This window comes from Zootoca vivipara, chromosome 6, assembly GCF_965207765.1.
Source record: "Zootoca vivipara chromosome 6, rZooViv2.hap1.1, whole genome shotgun sequence".
Classification (NCBI taxonomy): domain Eukaryota; kingdom Metazoa; phylum Chordata; class Lepidosauria; order Squamata; family Lacertidae; genus Zootoca; species Zootoca vivipara.
In genome coordinates, this window is record NC_142589.1 from 95662368 (window position 1) to 95680471 (window position 18104).

Genomic DNA, 18104 nt, shown 5'->3' on the forward strand with positions numbered 1-18104 from the left:
CCCCACCAATCCCCATATCTCCCCCCAACCACCTCTGTTCCTGCTGTTCTCCCAAGCGGGGGGGGGGGAACCAACTGTGCCAAAATCTCTTTTAATGAAACGATGACTTAAATGGTAGCTTTGTGGCTTAACGTGTCATTTTTCTTTCCTTTTTTTTAATCGGGGGCCCATTGTGAGGTTTGGAGGGGGGGAGAGAGAAACCCTCCTCTACCCAGCCCCCTTCCTCCCCCCCCCAACTCTGCCTACTGGCCATATTTCTTCATCCCATTGGTTTTTTTTTAAAAGAAATAAGTAAACTCAATTTAATTTATAATCTGGGCGGGCAAAGCGAGGTGCTAGCCAAGCCCCTATCTCTCCAAGGGGGGTGTCAGAAAGGCAACCGGGGTGGGGGTGGGGGTGGCTTCCGGAAGCCAGGGACGATCTATCCATAGCAGAGAACGTGAGAGAGGACGCTTCCGCTTTTTTCTTAAATTTCAATTTTTATTTTGTCTCCAAAGGATCTCTCTTCCTTCTCTTCTTCCTCGCCCCCCCTTCCCACCGCACCCCCCCCCCGGCTTCCTTCCGCCTTTGTATTTGCTTTTGCCAACTATTTGAATGTAGTTTTTAAAAGAAATTATTTATTTGCACATCAAGTAAAAATAAAATATTAATTTTGAAAACGCCAGAGGCTCCCTTGTGTTCTTCCTTCCCCTGCAGGACAGGCGGCGGGGGCCCCGTGCGAGGAGCATAGGTCACCTGAGGGCCCCGTTCACCTTCTGGGGGCCGGGGTGCAAGAGGCAGATTTGTGCAGGGCACTGGGTGCGAATCCTCCCTCCTTTTTGTACAGTAGGGCTGGTTTTTGTACATCTTGGCGAGCAAAGAGGCATGAGCAGCGCTCAAGGAGGCAAATCCATTTAGGAGAGCTCCAATGGTGGCTACTGGCCCAATCTGGCAATCTCTTATAACAACAACAACAACAACAATTTTATTATTTATACCCCGCCCATCTGGCTGGGTTTCCCGAGCCACTCTGGGCGGCTTACCACAGAATATTAAAAACACAATCAAACACCAAACATTAAAAACTTTCTTAAACAGGGCTGCCTTCAGATGTCTTCTAAAAGTCAGATAGTTGTTTATCTCCTTGACATCTGATGGGAGGGCGTTCCACAGGGCGGGTGCCACCACCGAGAAGGCCCTCTGCGGGTGCCACCACCGAGAGGGTCTTCTGGCGGTTCCCTCCCTGGGAGAAGTGCCTGCCCTCACTTCTCCCAGGGAGGGAACCGCCAGAAGACCCTCGGGAGAGGGACCCCAGTGTCTGGGGTGGAGATGCTCCTTCAGGTCTACTGGGGCATTTCGGTCTTTCAAGGTCAGCACCAACCCTTTGAATTGTGCTTGAAAACGTCCTGGGAGCCAGGTACTGTCCATGTTCTCATTTCCAGCCGCCCATGTTCTCATTTCCAGCCCTCAAGGGGAGATGGGTTCCGCGTGCGGGTTCCCAGAGGGAGAACCTGATCTCTGCTCAGACAGGATGGGAGGACGGTTGTGAAGTTTGGGGGGGGGGCAGTGACCGTGAACCTTTCAGAGACCGAACCTTTCTGGACCAGTGTTATGTGGTCCCAGCGGCCGCTCCCAGTCCCCAGTCTAGCTGACGCATTCTGGATTAGTTGCAGTTTCCAGGTCACCTTCAAAGGTAGCCCCATGTAGAGCCCATTGCAGTAGTCCAAGCGGGAGATAACCAGAGCATGCACCACTCTGGCCAGTCTGCGGGCAGGGAGGGTCTCATCCTGCGTACCAGATGGAGCAGGCAGGCAGCCGCCCTGGAGACAGAATTGACCTGCGCCTCCATGGACAGTGGTGAGTCCAAAATGACTCCCAGGCTGCACACCTGGTCCTTCAGGGGCACAGTTGCCCCAATCAGGACCAGGGAGTCCACACCCACTCACCGAATCCCCCCCAAACTGTCCTCCTGTCTTGTCAGGATTCAACCTCAATCTGTTAGCCGCCCATGTTCTCATTTCCAGCCCTCAAGGGGAGATGGGTTCCGCGTGCGGGTTCCCAGAGGGAGAACCCAATCTCTGCTCAGACAGGATGGGAGGATGGTTGTGAAGTTTGGGGGGGGGGCAGTGACCGTGAACCTTTCAGAGACCGAGCGCCCAAACCCACTGAGTTATCGCAAAGCGCCAACACGGCAATTTAACCTCAATACTAAGGTTCTCGAAGCTACGAACATGAGTTTGACCAAACTGCGGGAGGCAGTGGAAGACAGGAGTGCCTGGCGTGCTATGGCCCATGGGGTCACGAAGAGTCGGACACGACTAAACGACTAAACAACAACTAAGGTTTTAGTTTAGAAAACTCGCACATTAACATCTTTTGTCTAAAAAGAAAACACACGCACAATAGCAGAGCTTTCAATTATACGAACCCACTTTTTATGGAAAGGTAAAAGTTTGCATTTGGCATGCTTTGGAAACAATACGATTTTTGCTGTTGTCTGCATGCTGGTAATTTGTCCAGCCACGACTCATCCTTTCAGAACTAAGTGTCATGTCCTTTGTCATTCCTCCTTATCTTCTCAAGTGTTTCACGCAGGTCAGCAGAATTTATTTTTTCCAGATAGAGCTATCTTGAAATGCCAATAGCCCCCTCTCCAGGTTTCCTAAATCTTAACCCGTGTAAGCCGGAAAGACCACGTTGGTCACATTGGGTTTTATCTGGAGAAGTAAGAAAACACGGGGTTGTCTGCATCTCACGGAACCGTAAAAATCTGGCGAACTCAGTGCTCGGGTGACGGCGCGTGTGCCCACAAAGGGCTCTGAGTGCCCCCTCTGGCGCACATGCCATAGGTTCGCCACCACCGATTTAAGGGGTTCATTGCTGCGCTGCCTGGCCCCAAAGCTCTCCGACAGGGGCTGCTTCCCGTCTCCCGAGCCGTTCGCAGGCTGCTATCTGCGGCCAGAAGTTTCCTCTTCCTTTCTCGGCATCCTTTGAGGTCATTTCCTAGTGCTTATCAGCAGCAGAAAGACAGGCCCTTGTGGGGACGCCAAGGATGTTTATAACCGGGGCGGGGGGGGGGAGAGAGATGCCCCTCGGAGACAGCCTGCAGAAGGAAGCTGCCTCAGAGCCTCCCCTCCCCTTTGGGAACTGCACCCAGCGCCACTTGAGGCAGATCAGCTGCTTGGCTTGCAGAAGGTCTCGGTTTCCATCCCTGGCGGAATCTCCAGGGAGCGGGGCTGGGAGTATCCCCTGACTCCGAAAACCCCGGAGAGCACTACTGAAGTATTTGGATGTGGAATTGTAGAGTTGGAAGGGGGACCCCCCCAGAGGTCACCCAGTCCAACCCCATGCAATGCAGGAATCTCTGCTAAAGCGTCCAGGACAGATGGCCGCCCAACCTCTGCTTGAAAACCTCCAAGGAAGGAGAGTCCACCACTTTTTTTAAAAAAAAACAATTTTTAAAATTGGAGTTTCAAAGAAAAAAATTAAAATAAACTTACATCAAAAATACAGTACAAAATCCAAATATTGAGATTGTTCTGAATCTCCTGACTTCCGCCCATCCCACCCACGGGTCCTCTTCATTCTATTTTCAACTGCATATCAATACTTCTCCAATTTTTCATCTTCCTAACTTATCTGTACGTTACAAGTGTGTTTAAAATCCTGCCAAGGTTGGATTCTCATAGACTTTTCTATATACTTTCTGTTTTAACTCCTAGTTTTTTTAAAAAAAATTAAAAAACGTATTATTAAAAAGATTTCAGATGATTGTAAACCCCTCCCTCCTTATGCTGGTCTCCGACCGTAATAAAGCTTTGTCGCTGTTGCTGTTCTTGTCAGTTTATGGGGGTATTTCATTCCGTGAGCCTTGTACGGTCACAAGATTGCAATATCTACGCTCGTTAGCATTTGATGCTGAAAACACGACGATTCACATAAAATGAATTTTCAAACGGGCTGTTTCGTGCACAGTTCTGTTGGGCGGCTTTTGTGTTGATTTTTTTTGCTTTAGCTTATATGTGCCCACCTCGGTTTTGGTACACTGGTACAGCAACACTGGCTGGAGATGGCTGCTGGGCATTTGCCTTCCAGCCCTTCTGCATGCCCAGCATGTGACCCGGCCTCCCTGCAGCCTCGATAACCCCATTTGTGCTAGAGATGGAGGAATGCTATTTTGCCCTCCCTCTTCCAGCCGTGGTCTGAGAATGAATGGATGTATAAATGAATCTTTATTTGCATCAGCCGTTGGCCGTAGCTATAAAACAACATGATATACAAAGAACAGAAATAAAAAGTCAATTATATAAAATACATTTTAGGGCTTTGAATCAATGGTCAAATAGTGGACCTTATTCTGATTGCCCCAGCTAAAAACCTTGCCACCTTTGCTGTCACCTGCTCATCTTATGATGCCTTATGAGGAACGGCTTAGGGAGCTGGATATGTGTCCAGTTCTGGGCACCACAGTTCAAGAAGGATACTGACAAGCTGGAACGTGTCCAGAAGAGGGCAACCAAAATGGTCAAAGGCCTGGAAACGATGCCTTGTGAGGAACGGCTTAGGGAGCTGGGCATGTTTAGCCTGGAGAAGAGAAGGTTAAGGGGTGATATGATAGCCATGTTCAAATATATGAAAGGATGTCATATAGAGGAGGGAGAAAGGTTGTTTTCTGCTGCTCCAGAGAAGCGGACACGGAGCAATGGATTCAAACTACAAGAAAGAAGATTCCACCTAAACATTAGGAAGAACTTCCTGACAGTAAGAGCTGTTCGGCAGTGGGATTTGCTGCCAAGGAGTGTGGTGGAGTCTCCTTCTTTGGAGGTCTTTAAGCAGAGGCTTGACAGGCATATGTCAGGAATGCTTTGATGGTGTTTCCTGCTTGGCAGGGGGTTGGACTGGATGGCCCTTGTGGTCTCTTCCAACTCTATGATTCTATGATTCTATGATTCATCTTGATCTGCCCAGGGAAAGGACACTGGGGCAGTGGCTGGGTGACCCAGAATGGACAAGAAAAGAGGAGTAATAATCTCATTCCTCAAGTCTTTAGCCAGAAGGGCATGCGCCACCGATTTGGGACTGCCATTTCCACATGGACGTTTTTCATGTGGAATCTGTTGGAATCGTCCCTCAAGGTGGAATCTTAGGTGGAATCTTCTTTCTTTAAACTTCAAGAAAGAAGATTCCACCTAAACATTAGGAAGAACTTTCTGACAGTAAGAGCTGTTTGGCAGTGGAATTTGCTACCAAGGAGTGTGGTGGAGTCTCCTTCTTTGGAGGTCTTTAAGCAGAGGCTTGACAGCCATCTGTCAAGAATGCTTTGATGGTGTTTCCTGCTTGGCAGGGGGTTGGACTGGATGGCCCTTGTGGTCTCTTCCAACTCTACGATTCTATGAAGTCCAGCCAAGGGCAAGACATTCATTATTGCAAAAGTAAAAGCATGTCTGTATTTTGGAATTGCTCGGTTATGCAGATAGGGTGCCGAAGAGTCGAAATGGGAAGGTGGAAAATAGTCACACCATGGGCAAAATCTCCTTATTTTGGCCAAGCTGTTCTGACGCTCGAGATCATTTTGTTGTTGTTGAGTCGTTTAGTCGTGTCCGACTCTTTGTGACCCCATGGACCAGAGCACGCCAGGCACTCCTGTCACTTAGGCGCTGACAAATTATAGACAGTTTGCTTTGCTAAAACCCAAAGTGAGGAGCTGTGGTGGGGATAAACCACCAGACAGAGGGAAGTTTTCGACAGACAATTTCACTCCAGGCGCTCTTGTGACAATCTTGCAGCCCTGGGGGTATTAGACCGGGGGGGATTTGAGTTTAGGCAAAGCCAATAGCTAAGTGTCCTACGCAAGATCCGTCATTCTACCGAGGGAAGATTAGCTGTGGTCTGAGAAATGCCTGGCACAGGCCTCTTCCTCTGCCGATTCTGCGAAAGAGAAGACTTTTGTCGCGTGCAAGGGAATTGCAGGGGGGGACGGACTCTGCAGTGTCACCGGGTTTGGGGTGGGGAGTGTTTCCTGGAGTTAAGAGGCTGAGTCAGGACGTCGCTCCTTGCAGCAGCGACTTCTCCGAAGCAGGATGCATCTGTGCGGAGCGGGGCCAAGCCTTCCTCTCCGGCTGCTCACACTGTGCCTCTTGTGCGGGCAGCTGGCGAAGGCTGTGGCAGCCGACGACTACGATGGTAAGTGGCGGGGAAGACCCCCAGGACCCCCCCCTTTAGCTGGGCAGGAGGGTGCAAGATTCTGCTTTTGGCCCGGGGTGCTGCGGCAGACAGCCGTGGGGACTTTCTTTTCTTAAAATTTTATTTATTGGGTTTTTCAACTTTTACGGAGATATATCAAACATAAACCACATAAAAAAAAGTTCCCCAGGAATCTCCTGGACTTCCATCCATCCCCTATATAGGCCCTCTTATGAATCAATTCCTCCTGCTATTATTTCCGTGGCTGGACATTTAGCTTGGTAGGTTGTGGCGAAGAAGCACGGAAGCTGCTTTTGGAAAACCCAAGGATTTTAATTTGGCCTTCTGGAATTGTGTGACATTTTAATGTATTTTAATCTTTGTTGGAAGCCACCCAGAGTGGCTGCGGAAACCCAGCTGGATGGGCAGGGTACAAATAATAAATTATTATTATTATGTTATTGCTTTCTGGAATTGTTATTCTTGCAATTTCCTGGACTTTTTCATTATTGCCATTTTTAAATTACTTATTTGGCTTTTCAGATTACAATTTTGCGATTACATCTCCAACATACAACCTAAAAACAAGATCCCAAATAATCTCCTGGACTTCCCTGCTCTCCTTTGCTATTGTTAGTTAGTCATTTCTTCCTGCATCTTTTATAATCAAATCTTTCACATCTCCATTATGTCCAAAATTCACCATTAAACTACAAGTGTTATTCCAGTCCTACAAAGGATTTTAGCTGTTTACAATGGTTCTTAAAATAGATAATAAATTTTTCCCGTTCCTTATTAAAATTTTGGTCTTCCTGATTCTTCCGGTCATTTTAGCCGTTTCAGCAGAATCCATCAACTTAATCTGCTATTCTTCTCTGGCAGGGACTTTTATCTTTTTTCCATCTCTCATGAACTTTTGTTGTTGTTGTTGTTGTTGTTGTTGTTTAGTCGTTTAGTCGTGTCCGACTCCTCGTGACCCCCTGTACAGTGGTACCTCGGTTTACAAACACAATTGGTTCCGGAAGTCTGTACTTAACCTGAAGCGTACTTTCCCATTGAAAGTAATGGAATCATAGAATTATAGAATCCTAGAGTTGGAAGAGACCACAAGGGCCATCCAGTCCAACCCCCTGCCAAGCAGGAAACACCATCAAAGCATTCTTGACATATGCCTGTCAAGCCTCCGCTTAAAGACCTCCAAAGAAGGAGACTCCACCACACTCCTTGGCAGCAAATCCCACTGCCGAACAGCTCTTACTGTCAGGAAGTTCTTCCTAATGTTGAGGTGGAATCTTCTTTCTTGAAGTTTGAATCCATTGCTCCGTGTCCGCTTCTCTGGAGCAGCAGAAAACAACCTTTCACCCTCCTCTACATGACATCCTTTTATATATTTGAACATGGCTATCATATCACCCCTTAACCTTCTCTTCTCCAGGCTAAACATACCCAGCTCCCTAAGCCGTTCCTCATAAGGCATCGTTTCCAGGCCTTTGACCATTTTGGTTGCCCTCTTCTGGACACGTTCCACCTTGTCAGTATCCTTCTTGAACTGTGGTGCCCAGAACTGGACACAGTACTCCAGGTGAGGTCTGACCAGAGCAGAATCCAGTGGTACTATTACTTCCCTAGATCTAGATGCTATACTCCTATTGATGCAGCCCAGAATTGCATTGGCTTTTTTAGCTGCTGCATCACACTGCTGACTCATGTCAAGTTTTTGGTCTACCAAGACTCCTAGGTCCTTTTCACATGTACTGCTCTCAAGCCAGGTGTCACCCATCCTGTATTTGTGCCTTTCATTTTTTTTGCCCAAGTGTAGTACTTTACATTTCTCCTTGTTAAAATTCATCTTGTTAGCTTTGGCCCAGTTGTCTAATCTGTTAAGGTCATTTTGAAGTGTGATCCTGTCCTCTGGGGTATTAGCCACCCCTCCCAATTTGGTGTCGTCTGCAAACTTGCTCAGGATGCCCTCAAGCCCATCATCCAAGTCATTGATAAAGATGTTGAATAAGACTGGGCCCAAGACAGAACCCTGTGGCACCCCACTAGTCACTACTCTCCAGGATGAGGAGGAGCCATTGATGACCACTTTCCAAACGGATTAATCCGTTCCAGACAGGTCCGCGGAGTACTTAAACTGAAAATACTCAAACCGAGGCATACATAAACCGAGGTATGACTGTACATTTGTTGTTTGTGTTTTGTTTATTTTTGAAAAATGAATGAAAATTATTTTAAAATAAATGGACATGGGCAGCGGGCTTTGGCTCCAATGCCACTAACCCCACCTCTTTTTGCCTCCCCAGATTATGCCACCCCCAACGGGACCGAGGCCCCCCAGAGCCCGCCGCCAGGCCTGTGCCCCCGGGCCATCCCCTCCACCAAGGTGACCCTGAACCGCACCACCTTCCTGGTCCTGCCCCCGTCCTCGCAGGCGCAGCTCGGCAGCCCCCTGACCACCCTCCTGCTGCCCTCCTTCTACGCCCTGGTCTGCCTGGTAGGGCTGCCAGCCAACGCCCTGGCGCTCTGGGTGCTGGCCACGCGCATCGAGAAGCTCCCATCGACCGTCTTCCTGATGAACCTGGCGGCCGCCGACCTCCTGCTGGGCCTCATCCTGCCCTTCAAGGCCGCCTACTACTACCTGGGCAACCACTGGCCCTTCGGAGAGGGCATGTGCCGCCTTACCACGGCCGGCTTCCACGCCAACATGTACTGCTCCCTCCTGCTGCTGGCCTGCATCAGCGCCGACCGCTACCTGGCCGTGGCCCACCCCTTCCTGGCCCGCTCCTTCCGCAGCCCGGCCTTCGCGGCGGGCACCTGCGGCGCCGCCTGGGGGGCAGCCGCCCTCTCGGCGCTGCCCCTGGCCCTGCGGCGCCAGTCGTTCCCCCTCCTGGGCACGGAGGGCCGCGTCTTGTGCCACGATGCCCTGCCCGCCGAGGACGACGCCGGCTATTTCCGCCCCTATTTCGTCGCCCTGGTGGCAGGCGGCTTCGTGGCCCCGCTGCTGGTCATGGCCTCGTGCTCGGGCGCCACCCTGTGGGTCCTGGCGGGGAAAGGGGAGCGCTACGCCACCGCCATCAAGCTGACCGTCGTCGTGCTGGCCTCGGCCGTGGCTCTGTACACCCCCAGCCACGTCCTCCTGCTCCTCCACTACTCGCGCCGCTGCGCCCAAGCCCGAGGGACCCTCTACGTGGCGTACATGGGGGCCCTGGCTGCCAGCGCCTGCAACACTTGCGTAGACCCCTTTGTCTACTACTACGCCTCGGAGGAATTCCGCGCCAAGGTGGTGGGGAGGATCTTTGGGGTGCGGAAGGACTCTGCCGTCTCCCTGAAAACCAGCAAAGAGACCCTGCCCACAAAATGCTCCCAGGCATAGCTGCCAAGTTTTCCCTTTTCTCGCGAGGAAGCCTAGTCAGCATAAGGGAATGTCCCTTAAAAAAAGGGAGAACTTGGCAGCTATGCTCCCAGGCCCTGGCATGAAAATGAAACAAAACACTATCGTAACTTTTTGAGACCCCCACGATTTCCTGTATTGTCAAACTCCCCAAGAGACTGCCATCTCCTCTCCCACTATGACAAAACTGGCAGCGATCTTTACCCGTTGGATTGACCAAAGTTGCAGATTTCGATTTTATTTAAAGAAATATTGTAATATTTAATAATTCGAAATTTTCAGGGAAGTCGATATAGGCTTTCGGTTTTAGAATGAGGAGTTCGGTTTAGTTTTGTAGAGATAGTTTAGTGTAATTTATAAATGTGTTCTATGGTTATCAAGGGGAAAGATTAAGATTTTAATAGAATATTGCTAATGATGATATATAGTGAAATTCAGAAGGGGGGGGGGACTCAGGGAAGTCACCTAAGAAGGTTAAGAAAAATATGGGGGGGGGGAAATAAGAGTGATGTTTGTTTTATGTTTTACATTTTTTTGTTTTATTGTTTTGTTAGTATTTTGTTTACGTGGGTAAATGTATTGTTTATTTGTGTGTCTTACTACTAAATGAATAAAATGAATAACATTGATCAAAGTTGCTGAACTTTTTGGGGGAGAGGTGTGATCGATCGGGATCACGCGATTGACCAGGATTGACCAGGGAAGACCCACGATCGACCAGTGGATCGCGATCAACCGGTTGGACATGTCTGCTGTATTGTAAAGGGACAAACTTTCGCTTAGGGAGCAATGGGGGGGGGGAACCATGGAACTATCTCAGCGCAAGTGGTTCCCCCAAATTCAGCGGAAAACGCAACTTTGATTTGCTCCTTTGCAAACAGCGGGAAGCCCGCAGATTTCGTTCACAAACCTGATTCGTAATGGGCGCTGGGTAATTTCAATACATTATGCTGTCACACAGACAAAAAAAAAAACATTTGCTGATTTTTTGGGGGGACCTCCCCGCCCCCCCCCCCAGATTTGGAAACGCCGTCCCGTCCCGTCGTTTTTAGGCGAATGTTCGTCAACGGAGCTTCAGCAACGTGAGATTGTACCCTAATCCGCCAACCAACCCTTCTCTCTGGGAAGAAACGAGAGGCGCAGTTTGATTTTTAGACAACGGTTTTTAATAAAATATTTTATCAGCATCTAAATCAAACTTCTTCTCCCGTGCCCCCACCCACCCGCCCATGACCTGGGCACTTGAACTCGCTACCGAAACGTGTGCCAAGGTCCACGCCCCCTCCCCCCGCGTGCCTCGGGTTTGTGGTCCGTCCTACTGAAATGCGGCTGGGTGGGGGAGAGAGAGAGAGGTCAGGGGTCTCCCAGCTGCTGGTCGTGCTGGGAGAGGGGGGTCCCCACTTTAGGGCGGAAACAGGAGAAAGCGAGAGGGGCTGCTGGGTGCCATGTGGTGGGGGTTCGCCTGCCCCTCCGGTCGCCCCCCTGGACGCACAGAACCGCCGTTTCCGAAATAAATACCGGCACAGCAAAAGGGTTCTGGGTAGCCTCCGAGCAAGGGGGGGCACATGCTGCCTTGCTCAGAGGTGGAGTGCAGGGGGTCCCTGGCACCCTGGGACTGTTGCGGGGGGGGGGTGTTTGTGCAAAGAAAAAAACATGGAAAGAGGGGAGCCTGTTTTCTCACCCCCCCAAATGAGAAAATTCCTAGGTTGTGGCTCGTATCTCGGGATCTGCCAAGGCCGGAGTTTTGTTTCTCTGTGTCCCCTGCTCTTTTTAAAGTGAAAAGCAAGGGGTTGTGGGTTCAATAAGGGAAGGGGTTTGTTTGGCAGCCCAGGGTGGGTTGGGGGGGGGGGGAAAGCCCTGTTCACGGGGCAGGTTTATGCAGCAAGCATTAGGGGAGGAAGGCGGCACGGGAGTGCAGGAGAACAGAGAACTTTTGCTAGCGGAAAGGAAGAAAGGGAAACCCCCAAAGCCTAGCCCTGGCTCCTCAATTGCAGAGTTGGGCGTCGGGACCCCAAAGGGTCATCCAGCCTGACCCGCTTCAGCGCAACCGAAAAAGAGGCGGGAACGTTCGGCGGACGGACAGAGGGTGGTGATTCGGGCGCGTGGGGTTCAGGGAGCATCTCGAGGGTGCCGTGAGATCTTGCCAGGCACGGGCAGACAGCTTCCTCTTGCCCACCTTTGCCTCTCAAAGCCAGTGGGTGGGGTAGGGAAGAAGCAGGGTCCGGATCCGAACGAGGCTTGGCTGGGGAGGGAGAGAGTCCGTGCTCCACCTCTGTGGCAGAAAAGCTCCTGGGTTTCTTTGCGTGGCGCAAGGGGTTGGCACGGAGCATGTGCAGAGGGCCTGGGGGGCGGGGGCAGGATGCCTGGGGGGTAGCTGGGCTTCGGCTCGGCATCGAGAGGCGGTGGAAGAAGCCTGGCTGGGTCTCCGGTGTGAGGCAGCCCTCTGCTGCATTGGGGGGAAGAGAGCCCTAGCGGAGAACAGAAAGTGGGGGGGAAGAGGAAGGGATTAGGGGGGGTGCAATTTGATTCTAAAGTAACCCATATTAATAATATTGATTACTAATAATGACAAATAATTGCTAATTGCTATTGTTGAAATGAGAATGGAATCAAAATACTCCCCCGAATGATAATAAATAATAGTTAATAATTCCTTTACCAGTAATAGTATAAAGTAATAATAATAATAATAATAATAATAATAATAATAATAATAATGACAACTATTATTGAAATGAGAATGGAATCAAATTACTCTTCCTAATAATAATAATAATAATAATAACAACAACTAATAATTACTAATTTCAATTTCATCAAAAAGGAAAGAGGGAAACCCAGAGCCGGATTGAGCTTTGATGCCCTCTGAGCTGGAGGGGGGGTGGATTATGTAATGAGCCCCTGCCCTACCGCCCCACCCCGGGTCCCCACTCACCCTTCACTCCCCTGTAGGCACTGGTGTCCCCTGAAACCGGCCCCCTCCTGCTGCCGCGGTGCTGCTGGGGGCCGTCAGCTCAAACGCGTCCCCTTCCGACATGGCGTAGGGATCGACTTCGTATTCATAGGAGTAGTAGGAGAAGTCCAGCTGGGAGCTGGGGGCTTCCTCTGGAAAAAACAGAAAAGGGGTCAAACTGGGCCTGGATCCCACCCTACCATAGCTCCACCGCCCCCCCCCCCCTCCTGGAGCCAAAAGGGAACCATCGCCGGGGAAATGGTTCCTTTGTTGCTTTGCCAAATTTCTAACTCTCTTTTTTTTTTTTTGCCGGTAGGGCGAAACGGTTTAGAAGCCTGATGATGATATGATATAAATGTATACAGTGGCCCCTCGATTCCCAAACTGAATCCGTTCCGGAAATTCCGTTCCAAAACCAAAGCGTTCCAAAACCAAGACCCGCTTCATTCCCATAGAAAGTCATGCAAAAGCGGATTAATCTGTTCCAGACTTTTAAAAACAACCCCTAAATCTGCCATTCCACATGAATTTTACTCTCTAACGAGGACATTGAGCCATAAAATGAAAGCAATAATCAACTTACTGTACTAGAAGATAAATAAGGCAGTATTGTAGATGGTAGAAATGAAAATTAATTTCTTTTTCTTACCTGCGCTGATGATAGTCATTGTTTGGATGGGGGGCTTTTATCCATTTCCGCAGTTGCACAATCAGTCTATCTATCTATCTATCTATCTATCTATCTATCTATCTATCTATCATCTATCTATCAGTAGCTGAACTGGGTTCCACACAGTCACAAAAACAAATGAACCGAAAAAGTCTCAAAAACAAAAACGCAAAATAAAGAGCCAAAACAAAAGCGCCAAACTTAATCCGTTCCGAAGTCCCTTTGACTTCCGAAATGTTCGGAAACCAAGGCACCGCGGCTTCTAATTGGCGCAGAAACAATAGCCGACAGCCGCGTCGGATGTCCGGCTTCCGAAAAACGTTTAAAAGCGGAACACTCACTTCCGGGTTTTTGGCGTTTGGGAACCAAGGTACCACAGTCGTGTGAAATGGTTTAAAAGCCTGATTATGATACGATATAAATGTGTGTGTGGATAGATAGATAGATAGATAGATAGATAGATAGATAGATAGATAGATAGATATAAAATATATATCTCCGGAGGCAGTCCAGAGGTCTGGTCCTCACCGATCGGGGTTTGTTCCTCCGAGACACCGGGCAGCTCCAGAGGTCGGAAGTCAGGCTCTGTCTCTCCTGGGTGATTCTGGCCTGCAGACAGGAAAGCGGTCAGTGCGGTCAGCGCGGAGCCGGTTAATCATAGAATCAGAAGAGACCACAAGGGCCATCCAGTCCAACCCCCTGCCAAGCAGGAAACACCATCAAAGCATTCTTGACATATGCCTGTCAAGCCTCTGCTTAAAGACCTCCAAAGAAGGAGACTCCACCACACTCCTTGGCAGCAAATTCCACTGCCGAACAGCTCTTACTGTCAGGAAGTTCTTCCTAATGTTTAGGTGGAATCTTCTTTCTTGTAGCTTGAATCCATTGCTCCGTGTCCGCTTCTCTGGAGCAGCAGAAAACAACCCTTCTCCCTCCTCTATATGGCATCCTTTGATATATTTGAACATGGCTATCATATCACCTTTTAACCTTCTCTTCTCCAGGCTAAACATACCCAGCTCCCTAAGCCGTTCCTCATAAGGCATCGTTTCCAGGCCTTTGACCATTTTGGTTGCCCTCTTCTGGACACGTTCCAGCTTGTCAGTCTCCTTCTTGAACTGTGGTGCCCAGAACTGGACACAGTACTCCAGGTGAGGTCTGACCAGAGCAGGATACAGTGGGACTATTACTTCCCTTGATCTAGATGCTATACTCCTATTGATGCAGCCCAGAATTGCATGGTCTAACTCAACGTCAAGGCAGCTTCCCGCGCTCCTATTTAAGCCACCTCTCAATTCGGAAACCCTGAGGACTGGAATCTTGAAATGCTTTTGAGGGGAAGAAGGCGCTTAGCTCGGCGGCAAGAGCACCTGCTTGGCAGGCAGAAGGCCTCGACTTCCGTTCCTGACACCTCCAGTTGAAGGCTGTGAAACGCTTCGCAAAGCCTCCTTCCTCTTTTCTCCCCACATCAGGGGGTTGGGAGGGTCATAGGAAAGGGCCGTTGCAGCTTGGCGGCAGAACAGCTGCTTGGCATGCAGAAGGGCCCCAGGCAAAAAACCCCTTTGGCAGTGTCTCCCGGTGAGGTGGGGAAGAGGCATTTCATGGAGTCGGAAGGGGCCTTGTGGGTCAACTAATCTGACCCCCCCCCGGCAACGTAGGAACTCGCAGTTGTCCCCTATGGGGATTGAACCCGCAGCCCCAAAATGGAAAAATTATAGACACCAACGAAAGAAGAATGGCAAATAAAACAGATGGAATATGCGGAAACTGAGAAACTAAGTGGAAAACGCAGAGACAAGGAAAATGGAGACTTTAAAAATAAAGACTGGGAACTGTTTAAGAAATACCTACCGTGTTTCTCCAAAAATAAGACACCGTCTTATATTTATTTTTCCTTAAAAAAAAAACCCACGGTGGCTTATTTTCAGGGGATGTCTTATTTTAAAAAAATTAAGTATGGTACAGTTTAACCTACAAGGTTAAACTGCCTATCACAATGGCTTATTTTTGGAGAAACACGGTACAGAAATATTATAAAGAACTGGACTCACTAGCAGGATTTGAGCAAACACTTATGATTAAGAAATCAAGTTAAGATGTAATAACTGGGGGAAAACGAAGTGCAAGATGTACAGGTGAAACTCTGAAAATCAGAATATCGTCGAAAAGTGCATTTATTTCAGTAACGCAACTTAAAAGGGGAAACCAATATATGAGATAGATGCAGGACATGCAAAGCAAGATATGTCAAGCCTTTATTTGTTGTCATTGTAATTATTTGTTGTTAGGCGGGTCAATTATAAATGGAATGTCATTAATGAAATGTCATAGCGATGTTTATTTTTGTATGACTGTAACTATTTGTTTTATTACTGTGGAATTTCCAAATGGAAGCACTTGTAAAAATTAAAAGAAAAATTAAAAATAATCAGTTGCATTACTGAAATAAATGCACTTTTCGACGATATTCTAATTTTCTGAGTTTCACCTGTATTTGGGAAAAAACATGGTATAGGAATGATCAGAATATAAGAAGATTTAGCGGTGCAGCCCACCACGAGGCTGCTATTTACACCAACCCATTCTCCATAATGTGACTTATTCCTAGGGCAACGGCCGCGGTTAGGACGGAAGCAGTCCCGGAAGAGCGGAGGGTGGGGCGGAAAGGGGGGACGACTTACCGGCTGCGCACTGGGCCAAAAAAAATAATAAAAAAAAATAGAGGCTTCCGGGTTCAGCGCCAGCGCCGATCGGCGGGGTTTCGTCTCGTCTCCGAGACGGCCCGTCCCTGCTAGGAGTGGGGAGGGCAGCGAGAGCGACGCTGCGCCCCTTAGAACCTCGGGAAGGGCGTCCCGGGGGCAAATTTGCTCGGCACAGCCCCAATCCGGACTCCCCAACCCTTCGGCTAGCTCTAATAAGAGCTCCGGAGCGAGGAGGGTAGAAGTCGCGGGGGCCATTTTGAGCGGCAACGTTATTCTAGCAGGGAGAAGCTTCAAGCCGAAGGCGGAGAGCGCTGGATTCTTCCGAAAATAAAACGATTGGAAACGACTGTAAGTAATCTCACGATTTGGATTATAAAACAATTTGGATCTGGGAGAGAGGGGAGAAAAGAGGAAGCCACCCCCCCCCCACGGCAACAAAAGAGACAGTAAATAGAAACCCGAAGCCGTAAACAGAAGATTTGCAATTCAAAAGGATCCCTCAAAGGCATCAAAGAGAATCTCCCCTTTGATGCAGGGTGAAAGGGGAGAGAGACTGTGGTTGTGAGTGCCCTGCAGCAAGAGGTAAAGACTAAGAAAAACCTTTCTTTTCCTCGGGAGCCGGCAGCCCAGACAACCCAGTGAGTTGATCAGGATTTATAAGTCAATTTTTATTTCACTTTGTATTTCTGGACTTTGTGGAATTTCTTTTTTGGTTTAAATGTTTGTGAAATGTGAGTTCGAACTTTATTGTTAATAAGACTTGAAGAATGCAGCCAGTTTGTTAAAATGGAGTCGAGAAAATAAACTGTGATCATATTCCACCCCACGTGACAAGTTTTGACCTTGGCAGGATTGAACTATGTCAACAAAAAAGTGTTCCCCTGAGTTCCAGCGGTCTGTTTTGACCTTAATGTGGGAAACAAGAATAGAGTTATGTCAAGAGGAGACACGACGGCAAGAGTTACAGCAACAATTTCAGATGGTGATGGCAGAATATGATTTTTTAGAAGATGAAGCTTTTGACACTGAAAAAGATGAATGTGAGAATGACAATGATGGTGACTGTGATTTGGAAGGAAAAGATGAAGATGAGGACTGTGATGATTCAACACAAAATGAAGCACACCACGAAAAAAATGATGACTTTACTCTACAAAAAGTTGGATGGAGTGCCCTGCCTTTGAGGGGGGCACGATTGGTATTACTGGAACTCCAGAACGCCCACAGGGAAGAAGGAAAAAATATGCAGAGAAGAGAAGAAATTCAGGGGTCCCGTATGGTGGCCTGGATGGCAAAAGACTGTAAACAGGGGGTGGGGTGAAGGGAAAGTGATGTTGTGATTATAAGGATGGATTAACAGGTTTATAACTGGTCTGCTGATTATGGAATTTGCTGGATTGGGGGGGTGGAGCCGGTAATCGGGGATGTAAGGTTAAATTGAGAATAGTTATAGTTTTAAAAGTGAATGGATTTTGGAAAAATGTGAAAATATGGAGGCTTATAGAGGGAGTAAAAATTAGGCACGGGAAGATAAAATGGGAGTTTGATTTTTCAGTGATTTGAATATTAGATGAAAATGTTAACAATTGATTTATAAGTTGTATAAGATACAAAGGTGTATTTTTATAAAGTAAGAAACTGTTGCAGATGATAAAAAAGGGATGAAAACCGGGGAAGGGGGGGGAGGGGAAGCCCACAAAATATGGTTTTACAATTATGAATGTAAGAAAAAATTTTCTGTTTTGTATTGTTTTTTTCTCTTTTTTTGCCCTTTCTTTTTTCTCTTTTTTCCTATTTCTCTTTTTCTCTTTTTTTGGTATGACAATAGATGGTTGGATGGATGGCCTCCTGCGTACTGCCCTGGTTTGCTGGAGCTCCCTGGTGGCAGGGGGGGGCTTTGGGGTCAGGGGAGGGGGAGGAGGACAGAAATCCAAGCATAAAATGGACCATCTCTGACTGTTCACATACATGGGATACTTCTGTGGCAGGGGGGACCCATGTGGGTGGGTAGGAAGGAGGTGGAAAAGGTGTTTATGTATGTACCGTTTTTTTTTTTTGTATTTTGTAAAATTAATAAAAAGTATGTTTAAAAAAAATAAAAAAAATAAAAAAAATAAAAATTTAAAATAATCAGTTGCATTACTGAAATAAATGCACTTTTCGACGATATTCTAATTTTCTGAGTTTCACCTGTATTTGGGAAAAAACATGGTATAGGAATGA

The 18104-nt window shown here is 48.1% G+C and overlaps 2 protein-coding genes across 2 annotated transcripts in view; one reads left to right on the forward strand and one right to left on the reverse strand.

Moving 5' to 3' along the window:
* Nucleotides 1–5839: 5839 nt before the first annotated feature.
* On the forward strand, nt 5840–10044 carry F2RL3 (F2R like thrombin or trypsin receptor 3). The gene is made up of 2 exons (XM_035117009.3): nt 5840–6162; nt 8469–10044. Exons 1-2 carry the CDS (start codon nt 6060–6062, stop codon nt 9536–9538), a joined length of 1173 nt encoding a protein of 390 aa, XP_034972900.2. The 5' UTR covers nt 5840–6059; the 3' UTR covers nt 9539–10044.
* Nucleotides 10045–10699: 655 nt separating this feature from the next.
* CPAMD8 (C3 and PZP like alpha-2-macroglobulin domain containing 8) overlaps nt 10700–18104 on the reverse strand; it is a 69807-nt gene continuing 62402 nt past the window's right edge. The window contains exons 41-43 of the mRNA XM_060276488.2: nt 13708–13788; nt 12492–12661; nt 10700–12024 (exon numbers count right to left, since the gene is read on the reverse strand). Of these exons, the coding sequence (XP_060132471.2) occupies nt 12495–12661; nt 13708–13788 (248 nt within the window). The 3' untranslated portion in view covers nt 10700–12024; nt 12492–12494. The remainder of the gene's footprint in view (nt 12025–12491; nt 12662–13707; nt 13789–18104) is intronic.

What these genes read in the sequence shown, in the direction of transcription:
- F2RL3 (XM_035117009.3), top strand. Translation starts at nt 6,060, where the DNA reads ATGCATCTGTGCGGAGCGGGGCCAAGCCTTCCTCTCCGGCTGCTCACA. An exon ending in GGCAGCCGACGACTACGATG is followed by an intron (nt 6,163 to 8,468) that starts GTAAGTGGCGGG and finishes TTGCCTCCCCAG; the next exon opens with ATTATGCCACCCCCAACGGG.